At 41.3% G+C, this 20515-nt stretch overlaps 1 protein-coding gene across 9 annotated transcripts in view; it reads right to left on the bottom strand.

Moving 5' to 3' along the window:
- Positions 1-20515, bottom strand: part of lrba (LPS-responsive vesicle trafficking, beach and anchor containing) — a 174712-nt gene that overhangs the window by 32064 nt on the left and 122133 nt on the right. For all 9 annotated transcript variants that reach the window (XM_019360054.2, XM_019360055.2, XM_005469852.4 and 6 more), the window contains 7 exons: positions 15829-15946; positions 15581-15683; positions 13952-14067; positions 13693-13805; positions 8043-8183; positions 6742-6861; positions 3081-3233 (listed from right to left, as the gene is read on the bottom strand). In XM_019360054.2, coding sequence (XP_019215599.1) covers positions 3081-3233; positions 6742-6861; positions 8043-8183; positions 13693-13805; positions 13952-14067; positions 15581-15683; positions 15829-15946 — 864 coding nt within the window. The remainder of the gene's footprint in view (positions 1-3080; positions 3234-6741; positions 6862-8042; positions 8184-13692; positions 13806-13951; positions 14068-15580; positions 15684-15828; positions 15947-20515) is intronic.

Raw genomic sequence — 20515 nt, 5'->3', positions numbered from 1 at the left:
CGGGGATGTATGTGTGGATGTGTGATGGACCACGAAAAAGGGAGTGCATTTAAGTATACTGTAGGCACTTCCCTTAAGCCGCGGAGGTGCTGCTCCGCCTCCTCCCCAAAAATCCAACTATTCTTCAGACCTGTGGTTTTCAAGTGGAGCCTTCAGTGTTGTGTAAGACATTTGTTGAACAATAAACTGTCTAGGAAAAAACTTGCAGTTAATCTGTTGCCATGCAACACACTTCCTGCTAAACATTAGCGATAACTTATGACACTTCTAAAGGAAAGCATTATGTACAGGCTACAGTTTGATGGTAGGCTTATATCATTTTATTTTTTACCCCCCCAACCAACCATGCAACTCTGAACAACAAAAACAAACTGCCGATTTGCGGAGCAGCACAATCCTTTACTGAGAGAGGCTTTTAATGGCCTTTCCAGATTGGGCCCTAATTAGCTGTTAATCATCTAAGGCTCATAACCAGAGTGGAGACAGCAGGCCTGTGTGTGTTCGTAAGCGAGTGTGCATTTGCGTGTGTTTGCGTGTTCTCTCCTGCTGTCTATCCTTGTGTTGCAAAGCCATTAGCAGCAGACAAGCTAAAGAGAGCCAAACAGCCCATTAACTCCTTCACTCTTCCTCTCTCCTCTCTACCACACTCATCTCTTTCCCAACAGTGCCACAGTTGCCAGCTGACACCCTCTAATGCCAGCTATCTGTCATGACCAGAGACCTGTCCACCCACACATCCCTCCCTGTACCTTGGCGCTGTTTCTATGTGATCTGTAGCATACGACTGGGTCTCTTAAAATGGTAAAATTACAAAGACAAACTGCACTCCCACACTCACAATCCCAGCTTATTTTATTATTTTAAGTGAAACCAACAGATTCCAGGAAGTGATTCAGTCTGAATAAATTAGAAAATTATACTTAAACTGACATTTGATAGCAGAGCTTTTATTCACAGTCCCTCTGGGATGAAACCTATTTTCCTAAGCTTGTTATGTTTCTGTGCACCTACACCTGCCTGCTGGTTGCACGTTGGATCAATATCTCAGTTTGGAGAAGGAGAGAAAGAAAAAGCAGAGTGAAATTTTACCAGCTTGAAAGCAGCATATCTAGTATGGGTGCAGACCAAATAGAGTCCAAATTGCATCTGCAGTGCCAAATGGAGCACAAAGGACAGAAGCATGGGGGAAAAAATGAAGATGTAGAGGAGACCAGCACAGTTAAACCAGCGATGAAAGGCTCTTTTAGCTGTTTACAGGAGACCACATTAATGTATATATTCATACAATAAGGTTTCTGTTTCTTGGTGCATTTTTTCCCCCTTTTTTTTGTTTACAATATTATCCAAATTATGTTTGTTTTTACAATGACCGTGTTTCAACTCTACATTTGAAACAGAAATAACTCAGGACAGCAGATTTGAGCATTAAAACCGGTACTGGTTTTATTTTATTGTATTTATCCGCGACACCTTAAAGGCCGGTCCATGAAAATATTGTCGGACATAAACCGGTCTGTGGTGCAAAAAAGGTTGGGGGCCGCTGTTGTAAGGGGCTACTACAGCACTGTGAACAAGCATTAGGCAACAGTGGTGAGGAAGAACTCCCTTTTAACAGGAAGTAACTACTGGCAAAACCAGCCTCAGGAAGAGGCAGCCATCTTTTAATTTAAGAAACTAAATAAAAACAATCAAAAACTTTTTAAACTTCATGCCATTAAAAAAAAAAAAAAAAAAGTATATATATATATATATATATATATATATATATATATATATATATATATATATATATATATATATATATATATATATATATATATATACACACACATACACACACACACACACACACACACACACACACATACATATATACACATATATACACATATATATAATTTAGCACAAATGAAAACTCAACTTTTCCTCCCCGTGAGTATAAAACACTGCACAACAGCCTGCAACGCTGCCGCCACAACAAGCATCCCTCTAATACATCCACAGCGGGCTGCATGCTGACAGCCAAAAAGAGGGAAGTGTGTGATTAATGATAGCAGCATGGTCATATCAGCAGGCTAGTTAACAGACCCCCACCATAAGACTGCACAGGTCACAGAGCACACCCAGCCTCATCAGCACCCATTACTACTGTGGGCACACATCACACATGGAGCTGCCACTGCTTTTACCCCAAATATGTAACTGAGAGGGAAAAGTGGCCTGCGCTAGGCTCCAGATTACATTGCGTTATAACCCACAGTTTAGTTTTCTTCTGTAATTGTGTTTATGCAGACAGACAGACAAAATTATGAATAAGCTTTATTTGTAAGGGGACAGCTGTCCTTTCACTGTCAGTATGAAGTTAAAGATAAAAGGGCTAAAAGCATAAATGATAAGCAATTTCAACAAAACAGAAGAGAAAATGTTAACCCCCCATCGGAGGCTTCTAGATCTTCTAGTGCTGAGAAATCTGATCCAAAGTGTTACCTTAGTTTCCCAACAGTGTGTGTGGATGTTGTGTAAAGCACAGAAGAGAACATCTAGAGTATAATGAAAACACGGCAGCCAGTCTGACAACATCTGACGTGAATATACACACAGAATATTTCTGCCTTTGGCCAGGCGGACAGGAAAGGGAGATCAGAAAGTGGATACTGCATAATTATTCTGCACAAAAACACAGTTGCAGTTGCACACACCGGCATGTTCCAGATGTGCATGAACAGAGCAGAGAGAGGGACTGTGAGGCTGCATGGGGATATTAGACGGGGCAGAGCTGGATCAATTTGCTGGCAAAGCAATCTGAGAGTTGGGGAGGAGGGGGAGGCTCAGGTAACAGGAAGAACTGTGTGATGGTCAGGAAATAACACTGTCTCTTTAAATTAGCATTTCCAGCTAAGCTTGGGGCTCAGATGGTCTGCGCTATGTGTCATATGAGGAAGAAAGAAAACAAGGCTATACATGAATGACAACAACAACACTTTTTTCTTGCCTAGACTCTATGATGGCTTCAATATATTTTTAATGCACACTTGCTTTAACCTGAATCATACATGGGACACAGCATTCATGCGTCTTACCAGTCGATTAATGCGCACAAACTCTTCTGGGGTTTTGGCCCAAGGTGGCAGATCAACATCAGAGACTACAGTGCCATCCTCCATCACTCCCAGGTTGTAATTGTTGGCGTTAACAAACATCTCAGGAAGATAGTAGAACTCTGGGATCAGCTCCTGAAAGGGTAAAGCACAGACACATAAATAAACACACTGGTTATCGGGAGAAAAGCAAAAAAAAAAAAGAAAAAAAAAAGTCAATCTTACAAAGCAGTTTGAGAATCTGGAACAGTTATCAGACATGATGCTGCATCTGTAGAAAGCTCTGCATAATCACCAATGGAAATTTAGAATAACGGGAATGCTAGATCTGAACATGATGTCCAAGAAGATAAAGAGTATGTTCACCCCTGGGTCTGTGCCTCACAAAAGGCATGGTGGTCCTGAACCAGTTCAAACGATCAAGGTACCGTCCTCACATGTGAAACAGTGCTGTGTGGGTGTGAAAGGAAAGAAAGCAACTGGTGCTTCTACAGATGTCAGGGAGTAAATAAGTAGAAGCTTTACCAAAAAAAAGAGTGTAAAGTCCTGTGAGTCTTGATCAGCATATATTTGATGAGTGTGGTTTTGCAGACTCCAAGTCAAACTGTGGGCTAAGGGACGTGGACTGCCTCCCCAAATTAAAGCACATTATGTTACAACTCAAAAAGCCCTTTTGAAGTGTTGAGTAACTCTTTAAGAAGAACAAGAGCAGGGAAAATAAACACAACGAAGCGGCACTGTTTTGTATATAGATAGTATTGCTGTATTGTTTTCTGAATGGCAAAATTATTCGTGGAAATTACATGACGCTGGTCTGTTGTAAAAAGCCTCTGAGCGTGCACTCGGCTGTGGTTTCTCCCTATTCTGATGCGATTCTTTGTGTCTTAAAAAAAAAAAGTTCACTTCTGATTTCCCCCCCTCTTCCACAACAACAAAGAAAAGTCAGCTAAATTCTCGTCTTACTATGATGATTTTATTTGGCTGTCACAAACAACACAGCATGTTTTCAATCTGCACGAGAGTGAAGTGAAATGCAAGTATGACAGGAGATGTAACCCTATATGTTTAGCCATTTGTCATTCTAAACAAAGCAGAACTTGCCACAGTGAGTATAAACATTAAGATTGTGTTTGAGCTTAAAAACATGTAGATAAATCAACAACGCTTCCCAGGCTTTAGCTGTTGTGTTATTGTTGTGGGTACGTCTCACAAACTTCGACACAATCAGGACACGGGAAGGTTCAGTTCTTGGCTGTGTCATGCAAATAAGGAAAGGAAAGTGGAGCGTGAAATATATGGTATATTGCATTTTTTCCCAATAGACTGAAAAAAATGAAGGGAAAGTAAATGTCTTAAAGTGCATTCTGTCTAATGGTCAGCAGGGGGCAGTTGCAAAAAAGTCAGATTATAAAGCGTCTATGGAAAAATTACCCTTCATCCTATTTGACTGGAGAAAGCAGCAAACACTTGACACATGCATTTATACTTTCAATCACTAATTTATATTCTTAGTGAGTAAAACACAATGATCATTTGCATATTACAGTCCTCATTAGAGTCAAAAAAGATGCTTTAAGATGCTACAGTATGAGTGTGATGATGGGCAAATTCTGATCTCAAGCCAAAAAGAGAGGACTTCACAAACCAGTGGGTGATGACTTGGTCCTAATTCAAATTTTTAATATACAGTCCATGTGCTCTATGAAGACTTGACAGGTTTTGTGTAACAAAATACATAATTATATGAACTATAACTATCTTAACTACATTCACCTGCATATACAGAAAAACACTATATAGAATCAATTATGGCCATTGCTAAGGGAATTTGGTGACAAACATCTTAACAACCTAGCATTAGAAATGAACAGCCTGCCTTCAAAACTAAGTGGCGACTGGCTGACAGCTAACACTCAAAGCGAAAAAAAAAAAAAAAAAAACTAAACTCGGAAGTCAAGAAGCATTTTGAAAAGATTCAATTCTTAGCATATGTAACATGATCTTTACAAATACAAGCAAATACAGCCAAATAATAACATGCCTCTTATCAAATTAGCTGCACAATATCTCCCCCTCTCATTAATGGGGTGAAAACATCCAATCAAATGAGCAAGCAAACACACAGCTTTAAAACAACACGGCACTTCCTCACTTCTGAAATCTCTTCACTCCACAAAAGCTGACCTAAAACTAAAGGTCACCTTCTTAACGAGGCCTCCTGCTCACCCGGGTTCACCGGCTACAGCCTGCTGTAAATTTGAGCAGGAGAGAGCGGCACCCGTACACGCACGCATGCACATACCCCAACAAAACCTTGAGGGCTTCACTCCCCAACACTCAAGCCTGCCTTACATGGACCATTATGTGCAGTGGCCCTTTTGCTCCAGCCTGGTCAGAGGCCAGCCCCTCTGATCCCCAATCCTGTCCTGTCATGGGTCACTGGAAGGGGCTCTGGCCTCTGGGCTCTCCTGCTACACTTCCACTGTTGCTACGTCTAACCCCTCTTCTCTTGTGTCTCCCCCTCTGATGCCTGTGGGCTGAGGCTAGGGGTCAGGGGATTGGGGGTGGCAGGTCATTCTAGCGTCACCCAGGCTAGAGACACATTGAATCTAGGTGTTGTAGCCCATTATCACCCCTTCTTTAACAGTGGCGTATGAAAACACAGAGGCTTTTTGCCCTCTGGCAGAGACAGAGGGTTACCATCAATGGTCCCAATGCTAAAGCTAAATGGTGTACTTACCATGCTGAATTGATACATCTCACCCCTAATTCCTCTATTGCTTAAAAGAGGAATTAAGCAATATGGATGTGACTGGATTGCATCCAGTTGGTTGCACACATTCATATTTTGAGCAAAAAAAGGAGCATGAATGTGTGCATCCAACTGGATAAAGTCGACAGATTTTCATTCAAAATATGCTAAAAATTCAAGCTGAACATGGAAACAAACTGACGACGTCCAGATTTCCTCTTTGTTTTGATCTGAAGTTGAGCTCTCACAGTTTGATCCACATTGACAGGTCGAGACTAAGAGAGCAAACTAGGGCTGTTGTTGGGCTTTTGCAATCAAGCATTGGCCAGCTACACAGTAACACAATCCACATGTTTTATCAGAGGGATGCGGGAGGGGGGTAAACGCAATCAAGCGTCAAAACCCCCAACACCACTGCTGTTCCCCCATCCAGTGACCCAGTGCCAGGAGAGCAAGCAAAACTCAGCTTTGACAGAGAATGTCTGAGTGTAGTTGTAAATGTTTTAGGAGAGCAGTTAAAGTGTGCGCTGGGGGTTCGAAGGCGCTCGGTATGAGAATGACCTGTGCTGTTTCAGGGTAGATCCGTCGGCGCAGCAGAGTTTGGGGGCCCAGTGGGCAGGGATTCAAGTCCATGTTATAGCTGACTGAATCTGAGACAGACGGCTGGGACAGATGAGGATTAAACCAACGCTTTGATCAGAAGAGCAGGAAGCTATCATTGCATGGGGACAATGATTGGTAGTGACTGGACATTACTCTTTTGAAACCCTCTCTTTTTTTATGTGTGCTGGACGGGGATTTATTCTTCTGCAGCGCTCGGGACTTTATCGTCCAACTTCTGTTATTTTTGTCCCCAGATCCATAGTGAGCATGCATAAGTATGAATGGTACCTTAACATCAGATGTGTCTCTCTGGCAGTTCCTCCAAGCCCTGGATACTGAGGAGAAGGTACGGTCAGCATGATCAAACTTTCCTCCTTGGAAGTTAAGGAAGAACGTGGTGAAGGGTTCCTGGAAATTATAAAGGTTATGGTTAAGAATATAAACTGGGGAGTCTACTCCTATAACTGAAACCACCCAATTGCTTTTTCTGCAAGGAAAACATGGTTGTCAACATGTCTACAGTTTGAATACACTCTGTCAATATATTTGACCTAGAACTGACCCTTTCTGCACACCCTGTAACAAACTTAAAGCCAAAAATGGACAAGTAAAACAACAATATTCCCAGTGTGCTACTAAAATCAATGCACGTGTGCTGCTGATGCATTTCTAATCACGTATAATCTTGTTAGGGCAGATCAATAGCCGTCTCTCTGATGCAATAGCCCCCAAATGACACGGGCACACTGTGCTGTACCACAGCTATAAACTAATACTGTAAATAGCTAATTAAGTCCAGCCTGAAATGACGCAAGCCTCATTTTTTTTTTTTAAATGGTGGGACAGTGAGCAAATTGATCTTGCAGTTTATACATCAGTGTAAAATCTTACAAAATACACAGTTACTACACAAACTCATTTTCATTTAATATTTAAGGTTAAGTTTGATCTTTAAGTGAGAGTTATAAATGAGTGCTTCTGGTAAAGTGGCTTTAGAGTAAGCTGGCTAATGATGTGCAGAGATCAATGAGGTAACTCTACTGGGAGTTACAGAGACAGTGAGCTACTGGGACAATAACAGCAGAAAACTGCACGCTGGAGAAACTTAGTAACCTCCCTCTCCCCTGAGTGCAGTATGGAAAGATTGATGGCATCCATTCAACAAAGGTACTGCAAGAGAGCACTCTAGTGCAAAATATACACCGCTAATGTGCTTCAAAAACAAACAAAATCACATTTCAGTACCTGTTATTAAAAAGAAAAACCTTGAGAATTTGCATCAAGGTGAAGGTCAGACTTTTAAGTGCACTGCTTTTGCTTTTCATTTATTATCACTACATGCATGCATGCTATGCAATATTTAGCATGCATATACTCTTAATTTGATAAAACCCTAGGCCTAAGAATACATTCATGACCTCTGCATCATGAATGATCATTAAAAAAAGAATCCAATTTAAATACACTTTTAAAGAGCAAGGTAAAATTCTTGCACAAGCATAATTATTTCATTATTTTCCAGAATTAAAAGTCACAAATTCTCCTTAACACTCAGAAGTATATTTAGTCCAAACGTGCACTGCACTTACAATACGTAGCAGCCACATCAGGGTGAAGCTCGAGGTGGAGTAGTGGGTGCCGTAATGGAACTTCGGCACCTGATCATCCTCCCAGGTCTCATATCGCTCTGAAAAGAATGCTGCCCTCTTGGGGTTAAGAGCACCGATGGGCTATAAATATAAACAAACAAAAAATAGGTCAAACAGCTAAACTGAAAAATAAATAAATACGACAAAACCAGATATTAGGACAAGACACGATAGATGCGTGAAAGTTAAAAAAACACAAACCAAAGGCAGGGAGGCAGTACTGAATTTTACTGTGAATACAGGGACCACTCACTGCTGCATAATAGTTGCAAGGCGAATGAAGCTAATAACCATTGTGCTATCTCAAATGAATATTAGATGATGTTTTCCTTCAGACAGATCAATCCTTTCCCACAGAGTGCTTTTTAGAGGCTGTGAAACCGAGCCCCTGCAGCTGTAGTCTGTCAGAGAAAACTAATGTGCTCCAATGAAAGAGTGCCTACTCAGAATATCAATAGCAAGGCTGTGGGCTCCTTTAATTTTTACTTTTATTAATCTGTAACTAATACACTGGTCACCAGCCCTATTTATAGTTCAGAAAAAAATGGTTAAATTGCATTAATTTTCCATTGCTCTTAAAAAAAAAAAGCCAATAACCCTGTGCAGCTCGCCTATTATTTAAATACTCATTTATAGAAATCACTTTCAGGCTGGTTCAATTTTTATTAGTCTTCTGCAGGCTGTGCCTCATTCCCTCGAACCGCTCCATCATCTTGCTCCCTCACACACACACACACACACACATACACAGCAGATCAATGGTAATGGAATGATGCCCTTTTGAGAATGGGGGCCTAGTAGGGTGTGGATCAATTGGATCTCTTTCATATCATAGGGTGCCTGTCACAGCAAGACACATCCAGGGCAGGTCTATGATATTGATCTGTGCAATGGCTACTGTTTTATGTGGGTGTAATGGTGCATGCTTGTGTACCTGTGTGTGTACTGGGAGTGATGCACACGGTCTGCAGTTATTGCCGTTTTTTTCTGTTCAATGCATGCATTTTTTTGTTATTTTGTAAATAGTGTTCCTGTGCGTATGTGCATTTACACAGCGAATTGCCTTGTGCCACAACACTGTGCAGATCTATGTTGACAGTGATACACTGTGGGCTTCCTCAGGGCCACTGGGGTGGGTGAGTACACACAGTGAATTATACATCACACCCATTGGCCTGATTTATAGCCCTAATAACAGTCGGCTCATTAAAAAAAGAAAAGGGAGAGGAGGCATATAAAATAAAAAAAAAAAAGAAAAGACTGAAAGTGCCACAGTGACAGGGAGAGAGGGAGAATTGTGTGTGAGGGCACGTGGGGGCTGTTGGTTTGCTCGAGCCCGACATTGTTTACTGCTGTAAATTACTGTGGGGCTAGCGCTCTCAGCTTACAGTAGCTACAACAAAGCGGCAGCGACGGTGCCGTACATCAGAGCAGAGCGGCCGGCACTGCGCTGATGGAGCGCCTGCTGCTGCCCAATCACAGATTGACCCAATACGTCGTGGCAAAGAATAGCACTCTGATGAGCGCTCAGACAAATGAACCGATCACATACTTTTAACTAAAGGGTACGCTACAGAAGAAAACTGAGCCAGAGTTTTTGGTAAAGACGGGGAAAATAATGCTGGATTAGTCTTAATCTGTTCTAAATCAAGAAGGCAGCTACATATGGTGTAACAGTGACATTTTAAAGCTGCTATGGTGAGATGTATTTAAATATATATATATATATATATATATATATATATATATATATATATATATATATATATATATATATATATATATATATATATATATATATATATATATATATATATATTTATTATGTATGTTATCCTGCCTAAACTCTCCTCCGTACACAAATAATCATAGGTTTGGGAACTCAAATATTTAAAAAGCAATTTTTTATATGTAGGCATACCAAGCGAAAAACACTCCCTCAAGGAACAATAAGCACCTTCCTGAGAAACTATTATAAGAACATTACCTAGTGCTACTTTACTTTTAAAACAATAATGGGTCACAGGTGATGAAGTATAATGGCTCACTGACGATTTGAGCATCAGTAGGGCTTTGAGTCATAAATCACAAGAGCCTTTTGAAGAGAGTGTTTATGTATAATGTCCTATTTAAACAGTGAAAATGGTGTGGAGGGCCTGGGGGGATAAACATATGGGGCGAGTACGGTGAGATCAATACACCATTAGCCCATGTGTCTGTGAGCAGCATGTTATAGCACAAAAGGTACACAAGATGCTCAGTAAGTCCTATTTTCTTGCTATGTAAATGCGGAGTACATAATAGATTAACAATTGTTTAAATTATTTGTTGTGCTTCATTAAAAGTACAGTAAGAGTGGATTTATTTATTTACATATTTTTGCCTTTTATGAATAGAAATGGGTGTGCCTTTGCTGTAAGGACACCTTGAACGAACACTCAAGAAGTTCAAACAGATCAAATAACAATTTTCTTTTGTAAAGTCGCCCCCAAGATTAATTTTATCATTTAAAGTGTCAAATTTAGGTTCGGTTTTGTTATACAACGCATCTTTATGAAGAACAAGTGGATTTTTGTGGGGACGCATGTGACAGTATGCAGAACTGGGGTGCAAAAAGGGGTGGAGGAATAAAAAAGAGGTGTTAAAACACTTGCAGTCAGATCTAGCGAGAGCTTATCGTGACTACAATGTTATCTCGGGGGTCGGCGTTTGATGTCAGGTTGAGGTTAGAGTTTATGATAAGAAAGTCCCTGGGGTCAGAATGGCTCTGGTAGCAAGGAACATAAATTCTGTGTGGCCTCTGTTGTGCTGGGAATGATGACAGTGTGTGACACACACACACACACACACACACACACACACACGTTCATAGCAATTTGGCTTCTCAATGTCACTGGAGGCTTCGCAGATGACCTGTTTCTACAAGAGACAACCACCAACGTGACATTAGAGGGGGATAAGAGAGATGTGAAGGGTGAGGAAGAAAGAGAGCACGAGAGGAAAACAGAAGGAGACAAGAAAGAAAAACAATAAAGAGCAAACAAAAGAGGGGAAAATGGGAAAGTAAGCATAGTTTTGAATGGTGCAGACACACACAGAGTGCAGAACTAACTGAAGGTCACCAAATATTAGGTTGCAAAGAAAAGAAATGGGGAGCACAAATGATTGTAGGTGCAACATTGTATGGTGGGGGTTTGATTTGAAGGGCTGCACAGAGCTGCTTTGCCCTTTTCCAGACACCGCAGTCTGGCACGGTCCAGTAGTCATACATTAATATCGCACGCGTGTCAACAACATGAATAAAACAGATGTAATAAAGATTGGCTCTGCTCCCTCCCCTCCTTCTCGCTCTCTCTGCTTCCATTCTGTTCTTTAAAAAGAAAAAGGGTTAAAGGGATGGGAAATAATGTTGTTCTCCCTTTCTCACACTCTCGCCTCCTCTTTCTTTTGCTTTCTGATCGTCTTTCCGTTTCTCCTCCTTTTACCCAACTCTCCCATTCATTCAAGTCCCCGGGGCTGCGAGGCTTGACTGAGCACAGAGGCTGAGCTGTCCAAACTCCATGGCAGTGCAAAGGAGAAGAGAAGGAAGCAGAAATGAGCTTAGAAACCACGCGGGAAGGCTGCGTGGTTTTTGTGAGCCTGTGTGTGTATTGGTGGGGCAAATACAACTGTCACATTTCACCCTGTTGGGCAACATCAAGCAGGATAAACACAAGAATTATGCAGCTGCTTACAGTGGATAAAAACTACACTGGGAGGGATAAAAGCCGAGGACGGAGACACAGAGGAGCAGATTGAAAGTGAAAGCAGGACTGGGGAGAACCTAAGGGACAAGATGTTTGAATCTATGTGACAGGGAAGTGTGAAGGAATGAAAGTGTGAGGAGATGGTTCACTTGTGTTTCATAACTGTGGGATTTGTGCAGGACAATAGCGTTGCATCTGGATTATATTCTGCAGATATTTGTTCTTCCTTTCATTTCCAATGGTTGATGGCAGTTGATGGACTTTAATGAATGCTTGCCTAAAGAAACAGCAATACTAGGCTTGCTGTCCCCTAAAAAAATTAATTCATTTAAAATTGCTGCCATTACAGAATTTTCTTGCAAAACTAAACTAAATCTGCATTGTCCTTTTGAACATAGTTTATAACACGCAAACTGCCAGCAGGTCAAGTTGATGGTGGCTCAAAAAGTAGAGCCAGAAGGTCACCGGCTCTTCCTCTCTGTACCCAGCCAACCCTAATTTCTACCCATGGATCCATCTGTGTATTAGTAACAGTCCAAATGTATACCGTCATGTTTGAACAGGACTGAGCGAAAATTATGAAGAATTTTTAGAGAGTCTTCAAGAAATGCTAAAACACATTATTACTGAAACTGGACTTCCTAGATCGTCTAATCTCACCCAAACCAATGCAGACTCTAATTTACTTACTTATCGTTTTATTCAAAGAGCGATATCTTTGCAAGAAGACTAATATGTTCCACTTTGTCTCATTAGAGGACTACCTCCACGTCTGCACCTGAACAAATGACCTCCGGCGTACCTCTAAAAAGCATTTCCTCCAACAGATCCCCTGTCCATTAACACATGCTTTCTTTTGCTTCCATGGCTGATTTATTCAGTCATTTTCCTACCAGGAGCTTGACACTCGCTCAATCTTCCCACTCTAAAACTAATCCTGAGTCCTCCCACCGCTGGACTGTTCATCCACCGACGTTAGCTGGCAAGCTAAGGGGTGTGCTCTTTTTTGTTTCTGCCTTTTTCCATCTGTGTATGTACGTGTAAAAGCGAGGGAGTTAATGGGAGTAAATAATTGCGTGACTACCTACAATTATGGGGGAGAATCCTTTAGCGATGCGAGTGTGTGTATTTATGTGCCAGGGAGCATTTCAGGGCAGGTTTCATTGTTTTAAGCCCAATCACTCGATGCCTGGAGCTACCAGGGAGTATTACTTCACTTCCTGCTGTGTTGTGGAAGGTCAAACTTGAAAGAATTCAATTAGGAAACTTTGATTTATGGCCAGAAAATGATAGCTAAGCCACAAATTAGGAGCTGCAGACTGAGAAGATGAGGAGCTTACATATGTTTTAAATGCAGCAGGTCAAGATTGCCTGAACTAGCAAAAGTCAACAACTAATCATACAGATTAGATGTAATGAATACCACTTGCAGTTTTGGGAAATTTGTCACATTGTTACTCAAATTTCATATATCTGTGAGCTGATGAAAACTGCAAATCACTGCATATAGAATCACTTCATCAACATGGATAGCATGACGTTAGTAACATAAAAAAATACTAGTTTCAAACTGCACTATTATATCAATTCTTCTCAGACATCTGAAATACTTGGGTCGTTACATGGGAAAAATGCTCTGCACATGTGCAATCAGCCACCGGTGATTAAAGAGCAGGTTCACTAAACTATGATCAATGGCAATTACAAAGCAACAAAATTGACTTTAGGGCGTTAACACACAGTTATCTGTGTGTTAACGCCCCCCCTACTTTTTCGGGGAATTAAGAAGAAAAAAGATCCATTATAGTGAAATCAGGGGAGAGGATGAGTCTCCAGGCTCTTACCTTAGACAGATCTCTAAAGTTGCTGGGCAGAGTGAGGTCAAGTTCCTCTGAGTCATAGTTGGTGATGACCCATGGAAAGACTGGGTACTGGTTTAGGTCATTATAGGTACGGCCTAGAGGAAAGACAAAGCACGGGGGAGAGGGGCGACAAATATTGTTTAAAAAAAAAAAGTTAGCATCATGGACTGCTAAAATGTGCACAGCTCCTCTGTGTTACACCCTGCAAAAACATCACACAGGTGCTGAGCGGTGTCCTCACCAGAGATGGTGTTGAGAAACATCAGGTACTCAAAGTTGGATATTTCACGGCGCTGCCAGCGCTGAGTCATGTTGGACGCCTTGAACAGCTGCTTAGGTGTGGCCAGAGAGATGCGTCTATAAAAAGAAATGGAAAGCTCGATATTAAAATCTTTTGTAGCCGTTCAAATCACAAGAACAGCAGACTGCAAGAATAAAAAGCCCCAGGCTTTATTAGACTTTTGCAATCCAAATGTCATTTTATGAAAAATCTACTGAACTTACAGTCTTGCTAATTAAGAAGACAAATGCGCAATAAATTGGCTTGAATACACTTATTTACGTGCATGTGCACACACACACAGGAGGCCCCAAAGAATGATGTATGCTGCAGGACAAAAACGAATGACCCCCAATCCAATTAAAACAAAAGAAAATGATGAAATTAATCAATGTCAATGTGTGAAATTATGGTCATTAGGCCTTGCCAAAGAAAAGAAAAGAAAAAAAATGTGAAAACATGATTTCCCAAACACAAGTGTACTTTGACACATTTTTTATATTGTCACCAGGCAATTCTGTGCATCTTTTGAACTGCTTTAAATGACATTATAAATAGATATGGAGAAGTAAAGGGGAGAAAAGAAGGAATGCAAAACTGGAAACCGGTTGAAAACAGAGGGATTAGATTAAATTATGAACATATATTGGATTTGTGCTTTAATTTGTGCGTCTGTGTCTGTGTGTGCGTAACTCTGGACATGAAGCTAAATTGTGCTGTGCTGGCTGTATGAGCTGATGTGTACCGGGTTGCCCTGAGCAGCCGTCCTCAGGTCGAAGAGGCAAGGTGGCCGGCAAACTAGTATGATTAATGAGCCCAGCACACACATTCACCTGCCCTAACCCTGTGTGTTATACACACAAACTCTCTTACACCCACACCAACTCATTACTGAACGCACTTCCTCACTCTAACTTATCACACAGCCCTCACTGTTATGTCGCCACATGTCAAATTCTGTGATGCTTAATACCAAAAAGGTACAAAAAAATTAAAAATATCAACTTCTCAAAATACAACTCAAAAATGCCATCAGACGGGCTCTGGCACACCTCAGATTAAAAGAGCCAATCACAAATCTTTAATCTCATCCACATTTTTTTCCCTCAAATTGAATTTTAACCATCACCAAAGCGTCTTGAAAACTCTGTCTTGCTGTGAATTTTGTGCAAGATTTGTGCAAAACCAACACCATCGGCTCCAGCAATGCGTGCACACAGAGTGGGCATGATGTGAGAGAGGGCTGGGGGAAGGTGTGTGCCCTGCAGGCTTACAAGCAAGTATTTGCTTCACTCTGGTGGAAATAAATAAATGAACTGGACTATGTTTGTGTGAAGCCAATTATATCTGGGGGGAGCGGGGTAAGGAGAGGGAGGGAGATTAGTGACCAACCCCATGTGTACATTTTTGAGAGAAACAAGAAAAAAACTATTTGAAATTTTAAAATATTTACATAACACCACCGGAGATGTTCCATAATCCTCTTCTGCTTCCCAGTTACCATTTTTTTTCTCCCCATGAGATTGCAGTGCAACAGCAGCAAAACTTTTAAATGCCACAAACACAACAAAGCAATCGCACACGTCTAACCTGGTCTGTGGAAGGCCAAAGTTCGTGCCCACGCCAACACGAGGAAGACTGTGAACAACCTTCTTTACCGTGGCTGCATCTGGGAAGTTGAACATAACTTCCGCTGCAGAGAGGCACAAAGCAACAAACAGTTATCAAGGATTATTTCTTAAAGATTAGAAATCACCATAATGACAACTTTTGATTGCAAACTGCACGATTAAGAAGGTGAAATGGTTAAGCATAGACAATTATGGGGGATGCCTTACTCCTGTTGGCCATGAAGACTTCCAAAGCAGTATTCTGCAGGAGGTAGCGTCTGGAATAGACGGCACGAATCTCCGAGAACAGCCATTTTCCATGAAGACCTTCTGTGTAGGCTAGAATCTGGAAGACACGAAAGAGAAACCAGAGAGATGTGGATTCCAGTTAAATAATGAAAACAGAGCAAGCAATGGAAATTAAAATCAAAAATTAAAAGAAAAGGAAAAAAGAAGAAGAGAAGGGAAGAGGGAAGGGGAACAGACCAGAGGGCCGGGTTAGTTCATTTTTCACAGTGATGGCACGACGGCTCGAAGAGCACGATTAATGTCTTATATTGATCAGCCTCAATGAAAAAGAGATTCCTTTAGCGAGAGAATGGGCGCTATTCAGCCGGACGCTGTGCAGGAAATGTTCTGTTCACTAAAAGATCATCTATTAAGTGACAGTTTGCTGTGACAAGAAGCTATTTTATGCTAAACATCTGATTACAACTGGTCTCTGCATTTCCTCGGAGGTAACTGACACGGAGGTCAGACGATATTATGTTACTAAGCTCCGAATTTAAAAATGCTTCGATGAACTGAGCTTAATCTGTCCCCATGGAGACCGCGGTGGCTGTCAGAGTGACTTGTTCTGACGGCTGTCACAGCTCCTGACAGACCCGCATGCTTAGCCCTGCCCCTGTGATTTGTCCTCATACTAATCCAGCACTTAGGTTGGCTACTAACCTACTTAGCACTGCTTTGTTAACTAGGTTTTTATTTCAACCTCTGCTTTTGGTTTCAAAGGTGCCCGCTGTGATAGGGGGCGAGCAGGGGTAAAGCAGAAAGGTAAAAGGAGCACTTCATGTTGTTAAGATATGATTTTGCAGCATCTTATTAATCAAAAGTATTCAAATTTGAGCCAGCACGCTGGGCTTAGTGTTAAGCTGAAGGAGCTCATTAAAGGCAAGGGGACAGAGAAGAGGACCAGCTGAGGCCTTCAGCTAAGGAGCGCTTCCCTCGCTGTCTCTCTGAGGAATAAGACCTGCCTGCATCACAGACTCACTTCAAAGTCTCTGGAGTTCAATTAAATGTGGATTAGTGGCCTGGAGAAGCTAGCCAGCACCGCATCCTCCTGCCTCCCATCTCTCTCACAGCAGCTTCAGATGACTATACCAGTCACAGCCAGCCTAAAGCCAAACCCATTTCCAAGACATTTTTTTTTAATTTTCATTTTACATTGTAACACAATATTAGCTCTTAATTTCAATAACATCTTGATGCAAAAATGTGAATTTTATAAAGAAAGGATTTTCATCCTTTTCTCCATTTACAAACGTGACAATAAGTTGATCATGTCAAAACACTGCAGAAGGAAGGACATTGTTTTTCTGTTCTTCCATCAGAGCAGAAAAGAGATTCCAGTCTTCAGGTGTTTGATAAGTGAAAGCTTGAAGTATAACCATTCACAACTAAAGAGTGGTTTTACATAGATGCCCAGTGCTAAACTAATGAAGCTGCCAACTCTCAGCTGATAGAAAGATATGACACAAGTGAAGACACCCAGATATATATCACTGGACTGATGGATCTCCTGGAATATTGTAAACAGCATGCTGCTCTCCAAGATCATCATCCCGATCAGCAGCGCCCTCTCCCTTGCAGATGAAAAAGCAGAGTGTGTGACAACGAGTATGACGAACTATCTGTGTCGTAATGCTCGAGCTGTTCTGACCACATCTGGACAAATTACATTGGTGTGGAGGTTATTGTCCATGCTGGAGTTATGGGTGCATCAGCTTCCTCTGTGATATATAGTAGTGGAAGAACTAGATCGGTCAGCTTTAAAGAGACGGGAATGCTACAGTTACAGAACAAGGGAAAGTAATCGAAATTTCAGACTATTACAGTCTTGAATCGCAATTTAATTACACCATCTCTGGTTTACCATCTACTGGATGCCTGGTTTTAAAGTGATAATATTAATAATGAAACAATATATTATTATTGCGGCAGCATCACATTGATCAGGAGCTTCCACATCGTTGACAGATGCAGTTTCATTGAGGTTTCATTTCAAGTGGAACGATATCCACGGGCACAGGTTTGGAGCGCTCCGAGATCAATTTCACGGCGTCACGCGACAGGACACAGCCAAACAGAAAACAAAAGAACCGGTCTTGATTGCATTGCCTTCTCTCAATCTCTCCCTCTTCCTCGTTCAACCTGTTTGTGCAGCGGGCTGCGGCTCATTTCTGAAGCACTGTCGTTTGTCTTTGTCAGATGCCCAAAAGACTGCGGAATGAAGAGGGACACATGAAGAGGGGTCGGGTGACTGTGGCTATGGTGTGTAAACACACACACACACACACACACACACACACACACACAAGCTGTCACTACTGAATCTCACAGACAGTCTGTGCCAGCGAATCCTCTCCATCACCCCTCGCATCCACCCCTCTTACCAACCAGAGCATCTTTAGAAACACCGGTAAAGTCAAACACAGGGATACTGAAGGATCTAATTGAAACTGTACTGAATTAAAGAAGAGTTAAGAGAGCAGAGGAGCAACTATCAGCAACGTGGTTCAAGATAGATGAGGCTCTCAGCTGCCTTTGCAGTCGGGCCGGCTGAGTGCGTGTGTGTTTTTGGGCTGATAAGACCCTAGAGTTGAAGAGGAGAGAAGCCACTGCCAGCAACCAACGAGCCTTATTTGTCATAACGTGGAAAAATACGAATAAAATATCATTTGAATATCAATTGTGGTGTTTTAGGAAATAAAGATTTCAGAATTGCACATAAACAGTGTTTGATGAGTGGCGTAAGCATATTTGCATGTTCGGTTTAATCTACTATACATCCTCGAAGGGGAAAAAAGAGGTGATTGAAGTTCAATTTGTTGCCTCTTATTAAGTATTTCCACATGGGTGCCTCAGTTAAAGGATAATGGATGAGGGATTTATTATTACCTTTTGGTCAAATGAAGTGGTGTGGGAGATAAGGTGATGAAATTAATGAGCGGGAGGAAGAGAGGTGATCCATCAACATCAAAACGCAGACGAGGGACAAGCAATACTGCAAGAACTTGATAGAATTCATAAAAAATGAAGAAAAAATATGCATGCAAACAATGGACTGAGGCTACAGATTCCTCAGATGTCTTAAAAAGACTTCCAATACCCATGCTGTTTGTGCCTGTTTCCACTTGACTGACCACAGAATCAAGCAATCTGCAATAAACAGTTTCAGTGAACCGAGTCGCTTGGAGCGGGTTGTTTTTTTTTTTTTTTTTTTACTGCTGCATCAAATAAGAAAGAAAATGAAGAGAAACATAAATCGACATTTGATGGCTTTTCAATACTCGTAGCATTTCTGCGTATGCACCTTGTAAGTTCAGTTATATTCCCCTCTACTCTGTTCTTTACCCATATTCTGGTTCACCTCCTCCCTGTTCGCTTTAACCCCCGCCCCCTCTGACCAACACACACACACACCTTTCTCTGTTCCACACTGGTAAACGAGGCCGTGTCACCCCCCATCAGTAAATGAGTTCATCGGACTAACGAGCAAGCAAAGGGCCCCGACACACTAACAAGGGTCTGTTGGCTGCCTGTGCCTCTGGACCAATCAGGACCCTCATCAGCGTTGACACAAAGCCTCCCCGAGCCCTCTGGAGCCAATTAAGACAGATTTTGCTTTTGAGATTGAGTGATAGCAAAAAAAAAAAAAAAGGATAGAGGAAGGGAGACTGATGGACCGAAAGTACCACGATGGAAAAAGAAAGAGCCACACAGATCTACACAGTTTGAGTGTAAGGCTTCACAAAAACATGCACAAGCTTTAGTCGTGACTCACTGCAGGTTAAAACTGTGTGTGGTTTGTTTGGCGAGTAGGTGTTTGGAGGTTGCATTTGGAATAAAGTAGGCAAAGCTTTTAAGAGGAAAGCAATGCTCAACACAGGAACGCTCGATCATGTGACCTTAAGAAAGAGCAGCCACATGACTCCTCTTTCACACTCCAGCAGTTGTCCTCAAGCCTTTGTGGCTTTGAAAGCGAGTGCTTTAACAAAATGGCAAAAACATGACACTACCTCGACTTATCCATGTTCTCCACAGAATTTAAGAGAAAGTGCATCTGGATATGCAAATAAAAATATAAAAATATAAATGTGGAACACTTAGCTACTGAAGTAATCAATAGTGAGTTTAACAAAACTGATATTTCTTTGGTAAAGCCCGCCAAATTAATAGTATTTTTTATTGATTTCTCTTCTGTTCTTCATATTTACCACAGAGGAGGGAGTGGTATCAATCTTCCCATCCAACTCTAAGCAAGTTAAGAGTATTTTCCACATTTTTTCCACAAACTTAATAGGTATATTTAAAATGTAGCAAATATATTATCCATTAAACCTAGAGAGCATCTAAAAGAAAGAGTGATATGAAAGTCAGTGTTGAATATTAGACATCCTGTCATCATGCTTCAGGACAGCTAGCCCAAAATGAACTGGTAATCCCAGTTGTTCTACAGCTGTGTAACTAGTGTAATGTGTAATCACTGGTCACACATAAAGCTCTATTTGCCTTGAGGGGAGTAAAACAAACTACAAGGTCAGAAAAAAAATAAACACAACTAAGAAGCTGTGCTGGAAAGTGAGAACTGAAGCAAAATAAACAGGCCCAGCTTGCAGCATGTGTAGGGTTATGA

Source organism: Oreochromis niloticus, linkage group LG6, assembly GCF_001858045.2.
Source record: "Oreochromis niloticus isolate F11D_XX linkage group LG6, O_niloticus_UMD_NMBU, whole genome shotgun sequence".
In the NCBI taxonomy this organism is placed as follows: domain Eukaryota; kingdom Metazoa; phylum Chordata; class Actinopteri; order Cichliformes; family Cichlidae; genus Oreochromis; species Oreochromis niloticus.
The sequence above is the reverse complement of the archived record's forward strand: the minus strand, read 5'-3'. Positions and strand labels throughout refer to the sequence as shown.